The 16,913-nt window shown below is 54.9% G+C and overlaps 1 protein-coding gene across 6 annotated transcripts in view; it reads right to left on the bottom strand.

Moving 5' to 3' along the window:
- MLLT6 (MLLT6, PHD finger containing) overlaps positions 1-3,004 on the bottom strand; it is a 45,014-nt gene extending 42,010 nt beyond the window's left edge. For 4 of the 6 annotated variants that reach the window (XM_075117048.1, XM_075117051.1, XM_075117050.1 and 1 more), the window contains exon 1: positions 2,176-2,322. In XM_075117048.1, coding sequence (XP_074973149.1) covers positions 2,176-2,284 — 109 coding nt within the window. In that variant the 5' untranslated portion in view covers positions 2,285-2,322. Of the gene's footprint in view, positions 1-2,175; positions 2,323-2,882 lie in introns of those variants that run through there. The other 2 variants (XM_075117053.1, XM_075117052.1) reach the window with 2 other exon arrangements.
- Positions 3,005-16,913: the final 13,909 nt, after the last annotated feature.

The raw sequence follows: 16,913 nt of genomic DNA, 5'->3' as shown, positions 1-16,913 counted from the left end.
GCTGTGGGCTTAGGGCCAAAAGCAAGCACTCAGCCGGAGCCAGCGTGAGCTTCTGTGCCCACTGCTTCAAAAGGGAAGAAAACAAGGAAGAAAACAAGGAACAATGCAGAACATAAGTAAGGCAGGGCTGAAAATAGGATTTGTAAGCGTTCTTAGCTATCTTATGAGAGTCTTCATTTCCAGTCAGCTGGGTTTGTTAACACTTTTAATTTTTTACTGGAAGGATAAGATTTCTAACCATTGCCACAGAAATGGTACCGATATTTTAAAAACAGCCCTAATGCGTAGCCGTAAGTTTAAAAAAAAAAATTCAGGGTTTTTTATTTAACTGTACAATCATTTCAGAAGGTAACTTTGGTTTTGCGGATATTCGAGCAGTTCAAAGAGATACCAAACCCAGCGTGTGATTGCAGGAATGAGACTAGATGACCCAGATGATCCCCTACAGTGGTTTGTTTCTATTTAAGAAATAAAAGCCTCCCAAAACACCACACTACTGCTAGGTTTGCGAGCAGGCTTGAAGAACATCCACTACGCGCTGCTACGCTCCTCATGAATGATGATATCCTGAAGGACTCTTACGAGACCTAAACAGAGCGTTGTGTTTTCCAAACACACAAGCGGTGCCCTCTCTGAGACTTCTCTAACTCGTTCCAACTCCACCAAAACAACGCTACGCGCTTCCCCGCCGCCGCAGCGAACGCATCCAGCCTCCGTACCTGTGCGGGCCTAGAAAAAGCCACCCGAAAGGAATCGAAGCATTGCACGTTCAAAACCGTTCTTGCGCATTTAAAACTGTTCTGGCCAGCGAACCGAAGCGTTTATATTAATCTCGGGAGCGGGCATAAGGATGCCAATGCCCTTTATCTCCTTCCAAAAAAAGAGAGCGATGAAGCCTAGCGTGTGGTTTGATAAATAACAAGAAGAATGGAAGACTTACACCAGCAAAATTAAAACAGAAAGAAGTGTCCTTCCAGAGAGACCCTCGTCCTGCCGGGTCACTCAGAGGCGCCCCGGAGAACCTGCCCGATGACAGGAGACACCCAAGCATCGCTTCAGAAAGAAGAGAAAATCCCCTGCGATCCTCACTTCCTCATTTAAACTCCTCTTTAGTCACCTGGTTGTAAGCGACTTCTTCCTAAAGCACGAGCACGGGGTACGCCGAACGTACGAAAAGCAAAAGAAAGCCCAACCTACAGACCCAGAGACCTGCGCCTGACAGCGGGCAGAGGCAGAGCAGGACACATTCGCAGCTGGAGGCGGGAGCGTGCATCAAGACACCGAGGGAGAGATTATACAGGAAGAGGCTGGAGATGTGCTGGTAGATGGATAGGATAATAATAGATGGAAAAACAGACATGCCAGATGAGACCAGAAACCTTCGTGTTATTCAAAACAAACCAACCAGGATAATCACCATGCCTTTCTGCTGGATTTGAACGAAAGCAAACACATTTATTTTAATTATTTTTGTTGTTGTTGTTGTTGTTGTTCGGAGACCCGAGGACAAACTTTCCGGTCCGATACCGTGCGTTAGGGGCGTTGCTCCAAGTCATTTAAAATGCAAATAGCCCCTATCTCTGGGAGGAGAAGGGTTGCCTTCCTCCCTGCCCTTGGAGGAGGCAGCCCGGGGAGGGGGGGGTACCCGGGGCCGAGGGCACCGGACCCCCGGGGGCGGCTGCGGCTCTTCCCAGCCCGCCGCTGCCCTCCTCCGGGCCCGGGGCTCGGCAGCCCGCCCTTCCCGGATCACCGGGGCGGGGGGGAGGGTACCCCGAGCGACACACCCCCCCCCCCCCGCCATCCCCGCGGAAGGAAGCGGCCGGCCGTCCCTGCCGGCTCCCGGTAACGAGGTGTCCCCCCCCACCCCGGGAGGTGCATATCCCCCCCCGGGGGGGGGGGCAGCTGATGGCCAACTCCGCTCCCCCCGTCGCCCCCGGCACACCGCGTCCCCCCCCCCCGCCTCCTCCGCCGAGCCAGGCCAGCGGCGACACCGTTATTTTGAACAATAGGGATAAAACAAAGCCCCCCCCCCCAACACCCGCCGCCCCCGCACCCCCCTCCCCGGCCTCCCCGGGGGCGCCCGGCGGCGGAGGGGAGGGGGTGGGGGGTGGGTAGGGGGGTGCGGCGGCTCCCCGGTGCCCCGGTGGCGGCGGCGGGGCCGGGCCGGTGCCTTACCTTGGTGCACCGCCACATTGCAGCCGTGCCCGTCGCAGTACACCAGCGGGTTCTCCGCCCAGCCCCGCTCATCAGAACAGACACAGCAGCCTCCCACCATCTCCTTCATACTTCCATGAGGGTTTCCTTCCCCCCCCGCCTCCCTCTACGCACACACTCCTCCTCCTCCTCCTCCCTCCTCCTCCTCCTCCTCCTCCGCCGCTCCCCCCCCTCCGCTCGCAGCCTGCCTTTCACACGGCCGCCCCACGAGGGGCGCGGGGTGCCCGACCCCCCGTGGCGGTGGCGCGGCGGCGGCGCGGAGCCGGGCGGGGCTCGGGGGGGGCCGCGGGGCCGGGGGCCGGGACCCGGGAGCGCCCCCGCCCCGCGCCCGCCCGCGCCCCGCACGCTCGGCCCGCGCCCATGCACACGCACGGACACACGGACACGCACACACACGGACACACACGCAACCCACCCCGCCCCCCCACCCCCCCCCGCCTATACAATCATGGCTGCGCCTCCCGCACTCTCCTGTAAAATTTGCGGTTCAGGGATTGCAGGCTGGCTGGGTCGGGTGTATTTCTCTGCGTGCCTCTGTGCGTGTGCGATTAATTCGGGTTTTAAACCCACCCACCCCCGCCTTCCAGCCGCTTTAATGTCGCTTCTTTATGTTCTTGTTCCTTCCTCCCCCCCACACCACCCCCCCACAGCCCCCTCCCCGAGCAAACCGAGCAGGAATTCGAGTGTGCACCCGTGTGTGCAAACCGCTGGATGAGTGCCCGAGCCAGTCAACATGGATCGCTCCGGAGTGATGAGTTGGGACCGTTCCGCAAATCCTATTATCTCTGCAATTCCTCTCTGACAGATCGGGGCTCCGCGAGCGCCACCGCCTGTCCTGCTCTCGGAGGCTCCTTCTTTCTGGGGGAGCTTTTAACCCGTTGGCACCTGTTTTGTTACCTTTGCAAGGAGAAAAAGGCCCCCTTGGAGGTTAATGCCCGGCAGGACAAGCGTCAGAAATCAGCTGGAAACGAGGGAAAAGAAATAATCCTAAGGTATAGTGAGCAGTGCTGTATGGGATTGCAGCTGCAGGTCGTGTAAGCCCACACGCACAGTGCCATGAGACCCCTGGTATATCATGAGAAACAGTCCTTGCCTTGGACACACCATCCAGAAGAGACAAGGAGAAATGAGGAAAAACCCAGCGCAGAGCACAAAAATAATGGAATCTTAGACGAGAGGCCTAGGAGGAGCCCAAAGGATTCATGTAACATGTTCCTGCGACTCCAGCTCTACCTGAAATCAGCTGCCTGAGGACGCGGAGCAGCTCTGAGGGACCAGAGCCCAGGTCTCATGGTCTCTGGTGTAGGTCCTCACCCAGCGACCGCACCGTCCTCGTGAAGAAAAGGAAGCACCTGGTGCCCGACTGGGCAACGAAACAGTAGAAAATGTAACAGTGGATGATTTTTTGCCTGCGTTGATAAAGAAAAAGACATCCTCTTAAGCTGCTATACCACCTAGTTCTGTTATAGTGGGGCTTTTTGAAGGGCTGATGGAGCACGGGTGTACAGGAACTTCAATTAAAAGGTGCATATAAAGGCGCCTGATTCGCATTACTCGTCAATTCTGGTCCTGTAATTCCTTGATGTTTTAAAAAAGAAGGGTTGTAAATGAGATCAAAAGGACAGAGTACTGAGTCTGGCTCGGGAATATACAGGGTTCCTGGAATCGCTGAGCTACCTGAAATCTTTTTTCCCTGTTCTTTGTGGGTTGGGAGCGCTGAAGAGAGGTGGTCATGGCAGTGAAGGAAACATCAAGAAAAAAAAATATCACAAGCTGTTCTCTCTGCTTCCAGGAAGAGACACTTAAAATTGTTTTCAGATGCTGGCATGCGTGTGAGTAGCCAGGAGGCCGTATCTTTACTCGGAAGTTGGTCTTCAAAGCCAGCTGTGTTTCTGCAGAAGGATGCCCTCCCTGGAACAGCAGCTGTGTTCTCCTGCCTGTAAGCGCATCGCTGCAGTGACTCCACGGGAACTATCCCTGATCTGCAGCAGCTTAAATAAGACCAGAAACAGCGTCATCGTGTCTCAGCCTGGCGACCGTCTTGCTCAAAGTCTTTCCCTTGCGACAGGTAGTCTTTGAAAGGTCGGCATATCCCACCACGTAGTTTCTTTAAAAGAAAATCTTCTCATCCGAGAGCAGAGAGGAAACCCATTCCAACAGCCCTAATAATCACCAGTTTAGCATCCTTTATATTGCACCTGTTCAAGCGTTACATCAAGGGGCTGGAAGGCAGACGGCTCCCTGAGAAGCTGCCTGCTGGGTTGCTGTCTTCCTTTTATTACATTCCTTTGAGAGTCACAGGGGCAGACAATACGTTCACCACATTGCTGGAAATTCACTCAGCCTTAGCTCACTTTTCTGGGAGGGTTTCCCCTCCTCTCCCCCTCTTTTTTTTCCTTTTCTTTTTTTTTTTTTTTTCCTTTTATCTATTGTGTTATGAACCGGTTTAAAAGAAAAGGGGGAAAATCTGGCTGGTTCCCTTTGTAACCTGAAGGAGATCCTTGCGGTTTAAGATTGTCTTAGACTACGGGATAAAATGCTAAACATCCGCCATCCCCTGACGGTCTTGCTTCCAGTTGGCCACGCTAGCAGACACTTGGACTTGAACTGCAAATTTGCCTTTAGGGGATTAAGTTCCAATTTACATAAGTAATCCCTGTGGTGAGGAAAGGCTCGGCCAGAGAGGAAAGGGCACGATGGTTTCTTGAGAAAAATTTGGGGGAAAGTTACAACCGTGAAAGCTGAGACACGGAGATGCTCCGTTTGTATCGGTCATTGGTTATTTGAGCAGGCAGGGTTTTTAAAATGTGGCTGCATGTAGGAAGCAGGCAAAACTAAAGTGATACGTACTGATCATGGGAACCACTATCCTTGTGTGTCTCAGTCGAAACCAGAGTTACAGAGTTAGTTGTTACTAAACTTAGGCATTTACTCCTATGTCTAGAAAACTGTGGATGAGGGAACCGGCTTCTCCACGGGCTCATACATCACGAACAGAGCTCTTAACCTTATCTCTGTCTGCAGAGTCTTTGTTACAGATGATCCTTCATTTTCAGGGGGTTCCTTTGCATTTACTTGGTCAGTATTTAAAAATAACATAAACTTAATTATCATCTAAGTGCCTGACATGGAAATTCTTGGGATATAATAAATATAATACTCTTACCAGGGCATAAGGCCATATCATTGCATTTTCCAGATCATTCATACTGCAGCTATTTTATCTATAAAATACATACAGCCTATGCTAAAGAAAAGAACAGAAAAAAAAAAAGGCAAGAAAATTTATCTTTCTTATGATAGCTCCATGTGGTCTTAGGAAATTTAAAGCCTGATGTATAGCAGAGAAGCGCTTCTGGCCTAGCTTACACAAAGGGTCGATGCAAGGAAACACCGGGATGCACGTACTTAATGGCTCGCAGTGATGGATTGCCTCTCTGCGCTGCATCCCAGCCTTTTCCACCAGCTTCTCCTGGGAATGAAGACACTCTCTTCCTTCATTTGTGGGGAAGTCGTCACTTGAGATTATCATGAGTAAGGACTGTAAGTCATTGGGGTCCAAGGAGGGCTAACACTTGCCTATCTGTGGGCAGGCAAATCTGTGCCCGTTTAAGGAACCTGTTCACTCTATCAGATTTTATCTCATTCCTCTCGGGCAGGTTGGAGGAAGAGACAATTGTGCAGATAAGAGTAGTAATCCTCCCTAGGCAGCCAAATTCCTTCCGTCGCTAGCAAGAACCGCTACTCTAAAGTATAAATCTCTCAGTCGGAACTGCGGGATCAGTTCCACAGATAGCAGCAGCGAAGCCTTATCCTCTGTTAGCAGCAGCCACCAGGGAGAACCTGACATAACTGGAGAACTCTCCAAACCATATCTCTTTTAGAAAGTTGTTTTCTCATTCTAGACCAAACTTTTCATCCTTCTCACCAACGCGTATTCGATTAGCTCCTTCCTCTCTCTATAAACTCACAGCGAGAAGACTACACACGTTATTTATGCACGTCGGTTAAACAAAGTAATGTAATTTGCCTTTCTTTAGAGCTTCGCGTGTGATGTTTTTCCCTGTATCCTTCGTTTTGGATACGGCAGTGTCTCAAAACATTGGGAAAGATTATGCTAGTCATCAAATTTCAAGGCCAACAAGTGTCCCTCCTTGGAGAGGTGAATCATCTCTGGCAGAGAATTCCTCTGCAGATCTGGAAAGATGGGCTCCAGCTCTGCCGCTGACCTCTTGCAAAACGTTAGGTAAATTATTTTGCATTTCTGTTTGGATTATTAGACTTTCGAGGAGGGAATTGCCATCTTACGACACCTTCTGCGCTGTTCCAGGATCGGTAGGGGCTTGGTGGTGCTCAGGTACCATCATGAGTCTCTGCACGTTCTACCGTCATAAGTAACAGTAATTGTAAGAGGAACAAAGGTGAGGATGGTGGTGGCAATGGTAGTGGTAAGTGATCAGATGTGATGCAGTGATATACCCAAAACTTTACCCAAGTTTATTTTTTGCCTCTCCCTCATATAATGCTGTTAACCCAATAGTTCTGGACTTTTCTACCTTTGTGGTGGGTTTATGAAGGACATAAGCTTTTTCCCTTTCCCTCCACCAAAAACTGATTTTATTATCTAGCAGCAAAAGGTCCATATTCACAGGCCGGTAGGGACAAGGGATCAGTATCTCGATATTTCTCTACACCAGAGGTGGGGAAACCTCAATGCCATCAGTCAGCACTGCGGTGCACATTTTCCTACAGCATACAGGGCCTCTTAACTCTCTTTTTCCCATTGTCAGACAAGGAAAAAATCCCACTGAGGTCTGCAAAGGCTTCTTGTACCCTGCAGGACCAAGAGCTGGGAGCCTGGACTGCGACCTGCCAAGGCGAAGGCCGTGTTTAAGCGGGAGCTTCGGCCGCCTCCACAGCCTGTCGTTCCCAAGGGAGGGAAAGTGAGACCTTTGCCCCTGCTCCTCATTAACCGCACCTCCCAAAAAACCCCACGCTTTTCGTCTTTTTTCTGCCGTGCTCACATCCTCACAGAACGGATTTCACCGAGGTATCTTTTTGTAAGAAACAACCCTGTTTAGGGAAGATATTTGTGAAAGGAAAAGGAACAATCAGCCTTTGGAACGGACTGTTGAGTGGGCGCTTGTATTTTATTAGAGGGGTTACTTTGTGCTGGCTCCGTTACGGGCTAAATGCCGCATTGCTAACGCACAAACACCCACGGAAAGATTCAGAGAGTGAAGAAAGCCAAGAGCCAAACACCCTCACGCCCGGCTTTGCTTCGTCAGTAACTTTCTGGCCTTGGACAAGTCACTTCCTCCCTTTGTGCCTCATTTTCCCTCTTTGTCTGACCAATTCCCTACTGCAGAGCGCTTTGGGATTGTTTGAAAAAGCACTGCATAAGTGCAAGTTATTATTCATTAAACAATGTCATTAAGGACTTTGAAAGGAAACAATGATGTCATTAACAACTTTGAAAGGAAACAGTGCCATTAACGACTTATAAAGGAAAAAAATAGCAATTGAAAGATCTTCTATGCCTTTTTTTTCCCCTCCAGCAGCTTAAATCAAACGAGACAGCAGATCATATTTGTCTTCATGGTTTTGATGCGTTCAGAACAGTAAAATTGATTAATATAGCAGGTCATTGTCCAGGCAGATGACGAATTTGCTTTCGGTACTAAATTACTCTCTTATGAGTGGAAATATTTTGAAGGGTTTGTTAGAATCGCTCTGCCTCTTCGCCCTAAAAGCCGAAACTCCCACACTTTCGTGACACATTGTATTTACGAGCGGTTTCCAGCCCACTTACCTTACTGTCCTCTCCCACTGGGGCGCCAGCGATTCTTCTGGGTCACGTATTTAAAGTGGTTTAGCTGTTTATTCATGTCTTCCTGCAAAAGAGAGAATGTGCTACAGACCGTGGAGTTGAGGAACATCTCTAAAACAAGTCCACTTTAACAAACCTAATGGGATAGTCATAAAATCACATAAACATTGCTTTGGAAGGAACTTCAAGAGACCAATTAGGCTAATTCCCTATGGGAAAGCAGAACCAAGGACTTATTAGTGTCATATTATTTTTTTATTATTGTTATTTACATCAGGCAGTGAAAGTACACAACAATTACCAGAGCAATAAGTGATGTGGTCTGTGTCCAGAAACCAAGAGTATTTTTAAGGAGCCCGTACTTAGGCTTTCAAGTTCATTCTTAGGAACAGAAACAGATGCCCTGGCTTTAAAACCAGAACAAGCTTTGGAGCTGCTCCCATCTCTCGGTGTGCCCCAACCTCTGCTGATGTGCACGGAGCAGGACCAAGGCTTCTGAGAGCATTCCACCTTTCCAGGGGCACTTTGGCATGGCAGTGTTAGGCACTTCGTAGGCTCAGGCCCTGACTCTTCAGCCTAGGTCCCGATGTGAAAGGGGGGATTAATAATCACAAACAGATCTCTTTTTTTAATGGGAGTTAGGCACCTGTTTCCTTTTGTGCCTTGGGACTTTTTCCTCACATTCCTGCGTTTTTAGGGCCTTTAAAAAATACTTGGCAGTAATTGAAGCTTTGCCTAAACCCACCAGTTGCTCTCATTTAATTGGTTTACAAACCAGTTTAATTAAACGCTCTGCTCTGACGCCCTTGTATTGGTTTAGAGCATTGCATCAGCTTAGCTTGCAATTGAGTGTTCAGTTCTTGGCTACGCTATCGGAAACAGCCTTTAAGACAGGAAACCTGAGGTAAAAGCCTGAAGGTAACAACTCTGCAGCGACTGTGCAAAACCAAGTCACTGTTCCAGGCCAAAGCTATCCTCCCAGGGCTGAAAACACCCCGGACTGGGCAGATCCACGGCGTGGCAAGGCGTGGGGCGGCTGGTGGGAGAAGGCCACCATCCGTCACCTCCCCACTGCCAAGCTGACACTGGTCCAGGGTGCTAAACCTGCACAGGGTCAGGCTTTCTCCTCCCTTCCTCCCAAATTACCTATATATATACTTTTTTTATATATGTATTTAATGATTTCTCAAGCTGGTTTCCAGTACGCAACAGAATTCATTACAGAGCTCTGCAGGAAAGGTCACACACGGAGCTCTACAAGCTCTGCTGCTGCCACACACCTTTCACCACAGAGCACCCAGGGCTGGGGAGGGCTGTCAGCTCTCACCTAAATCCCACCCTGCTCCCTAAGATTCCTGAAAAAAAAACTTTACCGACAGCCCAGGGGATGTGCTGGGGGCTGCAGGCTCGTGGGGGCTGCCGGGACCCCCGGTTCCGGTGCCGGGGCTTGGCAGTGGAGCTGCCCGGTGCCCAGTTCCCGGGTCCCAACCCAGACCATAACCGGGCCTGCGGGCCTGGGAACTGCCAGGGCTCAGAAAGCCCCGTGAATATCGACAGGAAACGATCGGTGGCTTTTTTGGTTGCGAGCTGCAGCGCTGAGGTTCAGGCAACGACATCCTGCCCCCGCGCAGCGCCGGGGCCGAGGGTGCGCAGGCTGCGGAGGTGGCATCACGCTCCCGGGGGCTGCGCAGGAAGTGGGGGGCTGCGAAGGGAGCCAAGGGCAGCCCCAGGCTGGGACCGGGCGGCCCTGAGTGCAGGTGACCCTGTGCTGCCCCTCGCCCACCCTACAGACAGCAGAGGTGATGCACCTCCTTGGAGTATGTCTGTCCCTCCATCCCACTCTGCAGCCATCCCTGCAGCCATCCCCCATCCCGCCCTTCATCCATCCCTCCCTGCAGCCATCCCCCATCCTGCCCTTCATCCATCCCTCCATCCCTCCCTGCAGCCATCCCCCATCCTGCCCTTCATCCATCCCTCCATCCCTCCCTGCAGCCATCCCCCATCCTGCCCTTCATCCATCCCTCCATCCCTCCCTGCAGCCATCCCCCATCCTGCCCTTCATCCATCCCTCCATCCCTCCCTGCAGCCATCCCCCATCCTGCCCTTCATCCATCCCTCCATCCCTCCCTGCAGCCATCCCCCATCCCGCCCTTCATCCATCCCTCCATCCACACCTACCCATCACCTACCCACTGAGAGCAGCCCTGGCGAGAAGGACCTAGGGTTACTGGTGGACACAGGCCAACAGTGTGCCCTCACAGCCCAGAAATCCAAGTGTGCCCTGGCCTGCATCCCCAGCAGCGTGGGCAGCAGGGTGAGGGAGGGGGTCCTGCCCCTCTGCCCTGCTCTGAGAGACCCCCCTGCAGCGCCGCCTCCAGCTCAGGGCTCCTCAGCACGGGACAGACACGGGGCTGTTGGAGCGGGGCCAGAGGGGGCACAGAAATGCTCCGAGGGCAGGAGCCCCTCTGCTGCGAGGCCGGGCTGGGAGAGTTGGGGTTGTTCACCTGGAGAAGAGAAGGCTGCAGGGAGACCTTATTGCGGCCTCCCAGGGCTTAAAGGGGGGCTGTAGGAAGGATGGGAACAGGCTTCTCAGCAGGGTCTGTAGCAACAGGCCAAGGGGTGATGGTTTTAAATTAAAAGAGGGGAGATTTAGAGTAGATCTAAGGAAGAAATGTTTTACGCTGAGGGCGCTGGAACCCTGGCCCAGGTTGCCCCGAGAGGTGGTCGGTGCCCCGTCCCTGGAAACATCCCAGGCCAGGCTGGACGGGGCTCCGAGTGACTTGGTTGAAGATGTCCCTGCTCATGGCAGGGGGTTGGACTGGACGGCCTTTAGAGGTCCCTTCCAACTCACACTAGCCTAGGATTCTATAATCTCTCAAAACTCCAAACCTACAACACCCTTTGAGCCCCCCGAAAGCCCCACAGGGCTGGTGGGGCTGGGGCCAGCGGGTGCTGGGTGTGGGGCAGGGTGGCTGCAGGCCCGTGGGGGCTGAGGCAGCTGCAGGCTGCTCTTCACACATTTATCAGCCGGAGAGTAGCTCTGGTTCTTAGTAAGAGCTGCAAGGATGGAAAACACAATCAGAGCTTTAGCCCTTCCTCACTGCTCTTGGGAGATTTGCATGGACCATTCTGAGATGCCTGTTTACTATAAATTCCCTAACTATTTGTCAGAGGAAGCAACTGTTTCCTCAGTGCCAATTTTGGTGATTTATCAAGGTCTCTGCCGATCTGCCTGGCTGTGAGGAGCCTCGTGTGTCTATTCCGTGACTTACAGAAGGGGTTAGATCTTCTTGCACGCCCTATTACTCATCAGAAATTTTGAGGCTGTAACCTGTTACTTAGTCACTGGTGAGTCATGGCTTGTCCCCTGGAAAATAAAAGATGGCCAAATTCTGACGTCCTTGAGAATTACCCCCAAAATAGAGAGAGAGCCGAGGGATCAAAAAAAGCATCAGCCTAATTCATGAGTAATATTTGGAATAAATCAGTTTAGCTGTGATTCACATCTATCTGTCTCGATGCTCAGATATTTTTGCTCTTGAGAGACCTGGGAACGGGAATAATTTCTAAAAGTATCAAAAACTGGTGCATAAAGCTCTCCGAGGGCAAGGCCATCCCCAGGCGCTTTGGAGCGAGTCTGTGGATGGGCGGTGTTGTGCTGAGGAATTCCACAGGTGCAAAACCTATTCGGGTGCACTAAGTCCAGCTTTAGTTAAGACTCACATTATTATAATTCCATCCGGTTAACGGCTAAATTAAAATAATCTGTCATAGGCGCAGTATGAAGTAGTAGCGGGTCTACATGAGAGGTTTGCACAAACACAGTGGTATATTTAGAGTAATTTCCTAATATAGGCAAACCTGCTCTGTTCTTCTTTCTTTCGCTCTGTTTTGGCTCACTGACAGCGGGATTACAAAAATAGTGAGAAGACCTGAAATTGAAAGTGAGACTCGTTTTACAGAACTGTGTCATTCTGGGAGGCAGAAAGAGCTGGGCTAACGTGATTTTTCTAAGTGTCAGCTCTGACGTGGCAGGTTTTAGTGGTGCTTTTCCCTACAGGCCCCTTTCTGCAGGGGAATCGTGGTGCTGAGGCGGGCGCGTTTTCCCCTGCATTGCTTTTAACCGCATCAACCCAACCCCGCGGGTGTATTTCCAGGTCCATGCCCTGAATTTTGCTGCCCACTTGAGGCAAATCATCTCCCAGCGATCTGTGGGAAGGCAGGCTGCCTGCTGGGTGCCCGGGCGTGCAGGAGAGGGTAACACAGCCCTGCTCGAAGTGAGCCGGGGGACGGGATTTTCCCTCCGCTCCTGCTCTCTCCCGTGCGAGGAGCTTTTGTTTCTGCCGGGCAAAGGGGGAGATTTGCCCCTGAAGCCCGTGGAGGAGAAGCAGCCCTCCCGGGGCTGGGGGAGAGGGGGGGGTCTGTACCAGCCCCACGGAGTCCCAAGAGCCTGGGGCCGGCGGGACGTGATGCTCGGCGCCGGGGTGGGAGGGCTGAGCGGGTGCCCCGGGGGTCGTGGGGGGAATGAGGGAGCTGCCGGGGGGGTGCGGGCAGCCGGCTGCTCGTGCGAAGGCAGCCGGGGACCTCTGCTGGGCAAAGCCGAAAAATGCCCTTTTTTCCCCCCAAAGGCGTGCCCTGCGGCCGGGCTGGCGGTGGGAGACCTCCGGGGGGCGCCAGCATCTCGCCTTTCCCCGCCGGGCCGAGCACCCCCGCCCCCCAAAATACACCCCCCCATACCCCGGCTGCCCCGGGGGGATGAGCCCGGGGCCCGGCGAGCCCCAGCCCCCACAGCCCGCACCCTCCGGCCGCGCCCCCGGGGCAGCGGGCAGGGACGGGGCAGGGACGGGAGGGGGCCGGGGGTGGGGGCTTACGGCTGGGCCCCGCTCTAGGGCATGTGTCGGCTTTTCCGGAGGTGTGAAACCTTTCAGAAATGGGAATGACGGCGAGAGGCTGAACTATTCCTCGACCATTTCTCCCGCCAACCCACCCATCCCTCCCTCCCTCCATCCCTCCCTCCATCCACGCTCTGCTCGGGACCGCGGTGTGTCCGATCCTGGTCCTGCTCCATCCCGGTCTCTCTCCATCCCGGGAGCCGGAGCTTCCCCCGGGAATGTGCGGGTTTAGCGGAGAAGAACCGCGCTGGGACCTTGCTCTTCCTCAGGAAGACGCTCGGGGCTGAGGCTCCCCGCAGCACGCGTCCCTCCAGCCCGGATCCCCCCGGGAAAAAACGGGGTGCAAGAGGATGCCCGGGCTCTGCTGGGGGCACGGCCGCATCCCCCGGGACACGCGGTTCCCGGAGCCCGGCAGCGGCGTGGAAGCAAACCGGCGGCACCGCAACGTCCCACCCCGCAACCTCCCACCCCAAAGCAAACATGGCCCCGCGGGCAGCCGGGGGCACAGACCGCCCCGGGGAAGGGGCAGCCCAGAGGCCCCTCTGATTTGTTCTATTTATTTTTATTTTATTTTATTTTATTTATAAGTGCATCGCCGGAGGCAAAGGGGAAAATTGCCGGCGAGGCTGAGCTCGGGAGCCGGTGCCGAGAGGTGCGGGCGTGGGAAGGGGCTCTCCGAGGGGTGGGAGACGGCAGCGGAGGGGGCACCCGGAGCCACGCGGCCGGCACCCTCCTGCGCGGGGTATTGAGAGCAACCGGGGGGGTGGGGGGAATTTTGTGGGTCCTTCTGACAAGCACCAAAGGGACAGTTCAGCGGCAGGAGGCGAGTAGCTGCGGCAGAGCGGGGTCCGGGGGCGCCCCGGCTACAGCAGCAGCCCCCGCTGCCGGGCACCCCAGGATGAAGCCCCCCCCCCGGCTTTGCCCCCCCCCCCCATCCCGCTCTCAGCCCCCGCCGCGGTACCCACCGGCCCCGCCGCTGCCCCGCTCACCCCGCGTCGCTCGGTAGCGATCGCCGCTCTCCCCGACGGGCACCGCCGGGGCGAAGACGGTGCATGGTGTGACCCCTGTCCCGGTGCTCGTGTCTCCCCCCGTCCCGGTGCCCGTGTGCCTCCCCCCCGTCCCGGTGCTCGTGTCTCCCCCCGTCCCGGTGCCCGTGTGCCTCCCCCCCGTCCCGGTGCCCGTGTGCCTCCCCCCCGTCCCGGTGCCCGGTGTCTCCCCCCGTCCCGGTGCCCGTGTGCCTCCCCCCCGTCCCGGTGCCCGTGTCTCCCCCCGTCCCGGTGCCCGTGTGCCTCCCCCCCGTCCCGGTGCCCGTGTGCCTCCCCCCCGTCCCGGTGCCCGTGTCTCCCCCCGTTCCGGTGCCCATGTGCCTCCCCCCCGTCCCGGTGCCCGGTGTCTCCCCCGTCCCGGTGCCCGTGTGTCCCCCCGTCCCGGTGCCCGGTGTCTCCCCCGTCCCGGTGCCCGTGTGCCTCCCCGCCGTCCCGGTGCCCGTGTCTCCCCCGCCCCAGTGCCCGGTGTGTCCCGTCCCGTCCCGGTGCCGGCGTGCGTGTCCCCCCCCGGCCCGGTGCCCGTGTGCCTCCCCCCCGTCCCGGTGCCCGTGTGCCTCCCCCCCGTCCCGGTGCCCGTGTCTCCCCCCGTTCCGGTGCCCATGTGCCTCCCCCCCGTCCCGGTGCCCGGTGTCTCCCCCGTCCCGGTGCCCGTGTGTCCCCCCGTCCCGGTGCCCGTGTGCCTCCCCCCCGTCCCGGTGCCCGTGTGCCTCCCCCCCGTCCCGGTGCCCGTGTCTCCCCCGCCCCAGTGCCCGGTGTGTCCCGTCCCGTCCCGGTGCCGGCGTGCGTGTCCCCCCCCGGCCCGGTGCCCGTGTGCCCCCACCCCCGTGTCTGCTCCCTCGGGGACGTCGCTGTTTAGATGACAACCCGCGAGCCGCCCCGCAGCCGCTCCCCAAAGGCACCTCTTTGTCTCACCTCAATTTGGGGACGGGAGACACCCCCCGCCCCCGAGGCAAAGGCGGCTGCCTTTGGGACGGACGGACGGACGGACAGCCACAAGCTCTCCCGTCCCTTCCCCACGGAGCGGGGCGTCCCTGCCAGGCGATTCCTAGAAAGTGGAGCTGAAGCCGAAATATCCATTTTGGAGTGAAACGCACATATTTTCTGTGTTACCGTTTCCCAGCTCGGTGCCGTCCTCTCCCCTTCGGTCTCGGCGTTTGGCGGCTGGGAGATACCGCGGTGTTAAAAAAAAAACAATGATAAAATTAAATTCAGACGGACAGATGGAACCTCCTCCCCTGCACACGGGCTTTTGAGCTGAAAGCGCTCGGGAACAGTTCTCAACCCTTCAATAACCTTTTTTTTTCATCCCTGATTCCCGGGTTTAACCCAGCACAAGAGCAGGTAGAGCAGCTCCTGCCCGGGTCGTGCTGTGCATGGGGACCTCTGTCTGTGTGTCCGTGTGTCCGCGTGGGCACAGAGCTGCCGGAGCCACGCAGGGCGTGCACGGACACGCAGCCACTTCGGCGCAGGGCTCCTTGTGCCCCCTGAGGGTTTGAGGTGGCTCTGTACCCCTGTACCCCAGGTTTCGTGCGAACCACCCCGACAAGCCAAGACTTAAATCAAATCTCAGGCTATTCAAACACCGAGAGAATCCCCCGGTCCTGCTGTTTCTCGCCTTTAGGTGCCCGGGCACCGCGATTAGAAAGTGCAAGAGGTTTTTATTTTTCTCTCCAGACCCGCAGAGCTCTGGTGCGTTATAGCCCCTGCATCCACCGCCACGGAGGTGCTCGGGATGTGCACAGAAACGGACATCATCTGTCGTGCAGAAGGACAAACAGCTCGGCCGGGTCGAGCCCAAACCCTGGCGAAACCTGGGGGATCTGCCCGAAGGGCGGGATATTTTTTATTATTATTATTATTGTTGTTGCTGTTGCCAGAAACCGGCAAACTTTACAGTCCAGATGTTTTGAGAGTGTCGGAACAACTCACTGCTGCTGCTGCTGTTGCTGTTGTTTTTTTATGGTGAAATCAAAAGTGATCGCCGTAGTTTATAATCTGAGAGCATCCAGCCTCGCAAAGAATGCAGGTTGCTCTTTGCTTTATACCTATCTAACCCAGATGCTCGGGTATCTCCCACTGCTGACAGCCGTTTTCTTCAAAGGCTTGTCCTCGGCGATCCATCAATTAGGATAAAAAATGAGCTTTCATTCTCCTGCATTTGTTTTGGGGAAGAGGGAAATTATTTAAACAACTGTATCTCCATTAAATGAGGGAGTGAGGGTGGGGAGCAAGATCCCCTTACTCTCTGAAATGGAGCGAAATGCTGTTTCACAAAACATATGCTTTCTGGGCCACATACGGCCTCTCACCTCCCATAAATAATTATTAGCTCACCCGCAAGCCCTGTACAGTGACGAAGCAGCAGGGCTGTGTTTCAGGGGTAGGAGGGGATGTCTTTCCCCTTCATTTCCTCACTTAGTGGGTAAAAAAGGTGCATATTAATGCTGAATCCCACTCTAACCTTTTGTATTTCATTCATCCCACCGATCGCGTTTCTAAAGGCCTTGCTCGCCCTCGCTGCGCGAGCACCAGAGCTCAGCTCAAACCGAGGGTTCGGCTTCCCATTCCGGCGGCCACCCGCACGCAGGGATGCTCCTGGGGAGGGACGGGGAGGCAGCCTGAGTGGGCCTTTCCACGGGGGTTTCCCTGGATTCCCCCCTCCAGGACGCCGCCGCTGGCGGCCTGAGCAAACTCAGTACCTTCTCCAAACCGAGCATTACTTACTGAGTATCACCGGGAAAGGCAGCAGAGCCAGCGTCAGCCTTTCTCCTTTTATTGTCACCAATTAGGCGTGTGTTGGTATAAAAAAGGGCTCCAAGGCTTCCAGCCTTCCCCATCCAGAAGGTAGCGGCGATCCTTTAGGACGCATTCCTTTAAACAGCCCCTTTGCCTTTTTTATTTACAATAAACACATTTTTGTTAATGAAACCC

This window comes from Phalacrocorax aristotelis, chromosome 23 (genome assembly GCF_949628215.1).
Source record: "Phalacrocorax aristotelis chromosome 23, bGulAri2.1, whole genome shotgun sequence".
Taxonomy (NCBI): Eukaryota; Metazoa; Chordata; class Aves; order Suliformes; family Phalacrocoracidae; genus Phalacrocorax; species Phalacrocorax aristotelis.
The sequence above is the reverse complement of the archived record's forward strand: the minus strand, read 5'-3'. Positions and strand labels throughout refer to the sequence as shown.